The sequence below is a fragment of the Nomascus leucogenys genome, chromosome 10 (genome assembly GCF_006542625.1).
Source record: "Nomascus leucogenys isolate Asia chromosome 10, Asia_NLE_v1, whole genome shotgun sequence".
NCBI classification, from domain to species: domain Eukaryota; kingdom Metazoa; phylum Chordata; class Mammalia; order Primates; family Hylobatidae; genus Nomascus; species Nomascus leucogenys.
Genome location: NC_044390.1, coordinates 24,695,475 through 24,700,471, shown reverse-complemented (window position 1 = coordinate 24,700,471; position 4,997 = coordinate 24,695,475). Strand labels below are relative to the sequence as shown.

At 42.7% G+C, this 4,997-nt stretch overlaps 1 protein-coding gene across 1 annotated transcript; it reads left to right on the top strand.

The window, feature by feature from the left end:
* Positions 1-1,510: 1,510 nt before the first annotated feature.
* On the top strand, positions 1,511-4,253 carry MYF5 (myogenic factor 5). The gene is made up of 3 exons (XM_003259595.3): positions 1,511-2,164; positions 2,958-3,033; positions 3,445-4,253. Exons 1-3 carry the CDS (start codon positions 1,664-1,666, stop codon positions 3,633-3,635), a joined length of 768 nt encoding a protein of 255 aa, XP_003259643.1. The 5' UTR covers positions 1,511-1,663; the 3' UTR covers positions 3,636-4,253.
* The last annotated feature ends 744 nt before the right edge of the window (positions 4,254-4,997 follow it).

Here is a 4,997-nt window from a genome sequence, read left to right as displayed (position 1 = left end):
CTGCAAAAAAAAAGTACAAAGTTCCATTCACTGAAAGAAATAATAATAATAATAATAGGAAGGAAAACTCCCTCCTCCTCCCAATAACTTTGGAGCCACTATATTTATTGAACTGGGTTACCCTAGATTGAGTTGAGAACACTCCTGCTTCTTTTAACGGGGCCAGAAGACCTAGTCCAAAACCCCAGACTAATTGTGTAGACCTTAAGTAATTGCTTTTCCTAAATATAAACAGCACCTCCCCAACCCAAATAACCTGAAAGTGGATTAAGGGTGGAGGAGGATTGGTAAAAGCTGATTAATAGATTCATTCTCACTTAAATGACAACCCTCCCCTCTTGCCTTCTATCCATCGAAGTTCTAAAGACCCTGCTGTGATTGCTTTTCTGGAAGGCTTTTGTCACTGAAGTGTGTGAAGTTACTGTTGGTTTGAGGAGTTGGAAATTTTACACGAGTCAAGGATTGCAGTGGCGGCAGCTGGGACGCATCTGTAACGGTGTTAGTTAGCCTGAAAGCAGAAAATTAGCAACCCCAAAGCCCAGCTTGGCTGTTTAGTCTGTAGAAATGACAGGGCCCAGCAGAAAGAGAGGGAGAAAGGAGACTCGCCCCTGGAAAGAGAGTTTGCCGTCGAAAACTGGGCTTCTTCTATTGGAAATCTTAGAGACACTTTCAGGGCAGGTCTTTGGCCTGCTCAGGATCTAGGGAAGGCCTGGCACAAAGGAGAAGGTGCTCAACAAGTACGTACAGAAGGGGAAAATGAAGGAAGCAAGAACAGGAGGAATGTTCCTGGTCACCCGGCCCTCCTGTGCCCCACCTCCTTTTAGATGAGCAGACATACAGGGAGAACTCAGAGCAAGCCCCGTCATGGGAAAAGGAACCTCCCTCCCTACCCTCAATAAGGTAGAGCCTAGAATAAATGACAATCTGAGCAAAATTTTACTCATCTGAAGCTATACAAAATAGATTTTAAAAGGCAAACCCTGTATTCACTCCAAGATTGAAAATGCCACTTCAAGTTTTTAGTAACCGTTATTCAATCCAATTGCTGGAAAAAATTTTCGAGATAATTAAAGTTCATGAAAAAGAGAAACAAACACCCCCAAATCAGGTGATTCTTCATGCCCAGGATTGGGAGGGCAGGTCAGCTCTTGGTGCCAGCTGAAAGGGATTTCTGTTTATTACCACTATTTTAAAATGTGTGTGCAATTGCAAAAAGTTGGACTGCCTTCGTTACTTTCGTGTGAAACACTCCTTAAGTGATCCCTTGTTTTAGCTTATCTAGAGAGTGCAAATGAGCAGGTTGGGGACCCACTCCCGCCCCAACAGAAATGCAGTAAAACCATTAGCGTCAAAAGGGGCAGTACACAGCAGATTGTCTCTAGAGGAAAGGCGGAGGTTTGTCCAGACAGCCCCCGCGGGGGTTGCGGTAGGATATGCTAATAGTGCCTGGCCACTGGGGCCGGCCTCCCTCCCGAAAGAATATATAAAGAACCCCAACCCCAGCTTGTCGACCCAGGCCAACAGGCGTCTGCCCTTGTTAATTACCGGAGCGACAGACTAGGGAGCTCCGCCTGGGATTTGCCCGTCGGCGGAGGCTCCAGGCTTCCGTTTCTCCCCATCCCTCTCGCTGCCGTCCAGGTGGCACTGCCTGCCTCTCTGCAGGATGGACGTGTTGGATGGCTGCCAGTTCTCACCTTCTGAGTACTTCTACGATGGCTCCTGCATCCCGTCCCCCGATGGTGAATTTGGGGACGAGTTTGTGCCGCGAGTGGCTGCCTTCGGAGCGCACAAAGCAGAGCTGCAGGGCTCAGACGAGGACGAGCACGTGCGAGCGCCTACCGGCCACCACCAGGCTGGTCACTGCCTCATGTGGGCCTGCAAAGCCTGCAAGAGGAAGTCCACCACCATGGATCGGCGGAAGGCAGCCACTATGCGCGAGCGGAGGCGCCTGAAGAAGGTCAACCAGGCTTTCGAAACCCTCAAGAGGTGTACCACGACCAACCCCAACCAGAGGCTGCCCAAGGTGGAGATCCTCAGGAATGCCATCCGCTACATCGAGAGCCTGCAGGAGTTGCTGAGAGAGCAGGTGGAGAACTACTATAGCCTGCCGGGACAGAGCTGCTCGGAGCCCACCAGCCCCACCTCTAACTGCTCTGATGGCATGGTAAGCAATAGATCTGGTACTTGCTAGGCTACCCTAATCTTTTCTAAAGTCCTTACACCTCATTTAACCTGGTGTAGTGGGGAGAGTGGGGTGGAGGCAGATGCTGAGTTGCTTTAAAAGAAGAGAGGGGTCCACATTTAGAAAGACTCCCCAAACAGCTGCTGAACAAGATTTTAGTTTAACTTTCTAGCAGGTTCTAGGTGTACACTGTAATCGAGGGTTGACATGGAAGATGGGTGGCTGTGAATGATCACTCGGATGTTTTCTCCATTCCTGAATTTATTTTCAAAATATGCCATCTGTGGATCATGCCCTACACTAATATCTAAAGGCACCGTTTCTAACCTAATGAGGAAATGGAAAGAAATACCCACACGGCCCCAGTTCCTGCTCCAATGAGGCCTGGCTGAAAGATGTTGATGCATTCTTTTTAGAGGGCGTTTGCTCCAAGGCTGCCAGGTTTTAATGTGTTTTTGCCCTGGGAAAGTGTTCTTTCCCTGAATTAGTGTGGCTTTCTTCTACTCCAATCCATTTTGCATGGTTAACCCAATGCACATTGCTGCTGAATTCCACCCCCTCTTCCCTTTGCTGCTGCTCTCCTCTTCTTCAAGCACAGAGATTGACCTCAGTGCCCTGGGAATTTGGAGAGGGCTAGCCCTTCCTAAATCAAGGCAGTGAAGGTGATTGACAGTGTTCGGTTACAGAGCTTGTGGGCAAGCACAGCCTCACCGTTGGTCAGAACATCTTTTGCCAAGACCTGAAAATAAACTTTGTTGTGTGTCTTGTATTATAGCCCGAATGTAACAGTCCTGTCTGGTCCAGAAAGAGCAGCACTTTTGACAGCATCTACTGTCCTGATGTATCAAATGGTAAGAACTGATAACGTCACAGGAGTTTAAAAACCAGTTCAACCTAACAATTCAGCCTATAAAATTCTGTTCTTCCTGATGGTATTGGGGAAGGGAATGGAAGTGATGGTTCTTATAGGGAGGCTTTGGTAAAGCAAAATAAACACATCTTCTGCTCTAAATCCCCCTAGCAGACATGCACGCACACATGCACACACACTGTTGCTTGAAATATTATCGGGGGCTTCCCCACCCCTACCTCTACCCCTCAGGAACTGCCAGATATTTGCTGCAAATTTCTGTGTTAGGCTTTCTGTGACCACCTGACCTCTGGGTGTCAGAGGAGCTGACCTACAATTTAAGGAGCAACATAAGCAAATCTGTCTATCTTGGGCTAATTATTTTTTAATGCTTTTCTCTTTGTATCCTTAGTATATGCCTCAGATAAAAACTCCTTATCCAGCTTGGATTGCTTATCCAACATAGTGGACCGGATCACCTCCTCGGAGCAACCTGGGTTGCCTCTCCAGGATCCGGCCTCTCTCTCTCCAGTTGCCAGCACCGATTCACAGCCTGCAACTCCAGGGGCTACGAGTTCCAGGCTTATCTATCATGTGCTATGAACTAATTTTCTGGTCTATATGACTTCTTCCAGGAGGGCCTAACACACAGGAAGAAGAGGGCTTCAAAAAGTCCCAAACCAAGACAACATGTATATAAAGATTTCTTTTCAGTTGTAAATTTGTAAAGATTACCTTGCCACTTTATAAGAAAGTGTATTTAACTAAAAAGTCATCATTGCAAATAATACTTTCTTCTTCTTTATTATTCTTTGCTTTAGATATTAATACATAGTTCTAATAATACTATTTCTGATAGGAGGCCATTCATTGAGGGTAGCTTGTTGCAATGCTTAACTTATATATACATATATATATTATAAATTTTGCTCATCAAAATGTCTCTGGTGTTTAGAGCTTTATTTTTTTCTTTAAAACATTAAAACAGCTGAGAATCAGTTAAATGGAATTTTAAATATATTTAACTATTTCTTTTCTCTTTAATCCTTTAGTTATATTGTATTAAATAAAAATATAACAATACTGCCTAATGTATATATTTTGATCTTTTCTTGTAAGAAATGTATCTTTTAAATGTAAGCACAAAATAGTACTTTGTGGATAATTTCAAGGTATAAGAAATTTTGGAAATTCCACCATAAATAAAATTTTTTACTACAAGAAATATTTTGGCTCATGATCTTTTAAAAGAACACCCCTAATGGAATTACTATTCATTGACATGAAATCTTTACGTGTGGGCTGAAAATACTTAAACAGTTGGCTTTTCAGATAAGTCTGAATATTTACCATTCTCATGTACCCAGTTTAGGTCCTGTTGATGTCACAAATGAAAATGTCATATTTTTATTTTAAATATATTTCAAGTGAACCTGCTAAATGAAACTTTTCCTTTAGCTTAGAACTATACCATATACTATCAAGTCGTTTGTGTGTGAAGGGAAGATAGAGGTTATTCAGAACAATAACACATGCTATTTTAAAAAAGACTATATAACATTACATCATTTTAATACCTATAGTACAATAGAAGGCATGAGTTGTCATATTTACTTTTACTACCTGCCTGAAAATATCTTGATATTATATGCTAATATTGTCAATAAAATATTTAAAGGTATTGGGCTGATTTTTTTTATATTGCTAGAGTGCCAACATAAGAAAACTTACACAAATTATACTGAAGTGAGACAGACTTGAGTTGTCTTCCTTCTTTTTACAGCCTCTTAAATTTTATTGTATTAATCATATCATGTATGCGTGTGTGTGCATGTGTGTATGTAAAACAGACATGTCTCATATTCATCACCCTAAATCTCCTCTAGAAAGAACTGATATGAAAAAAATTGAACAATTAAGTGGAAAATTAGGTTGAGACAATGATTGGGATAATTCTCACAAGTT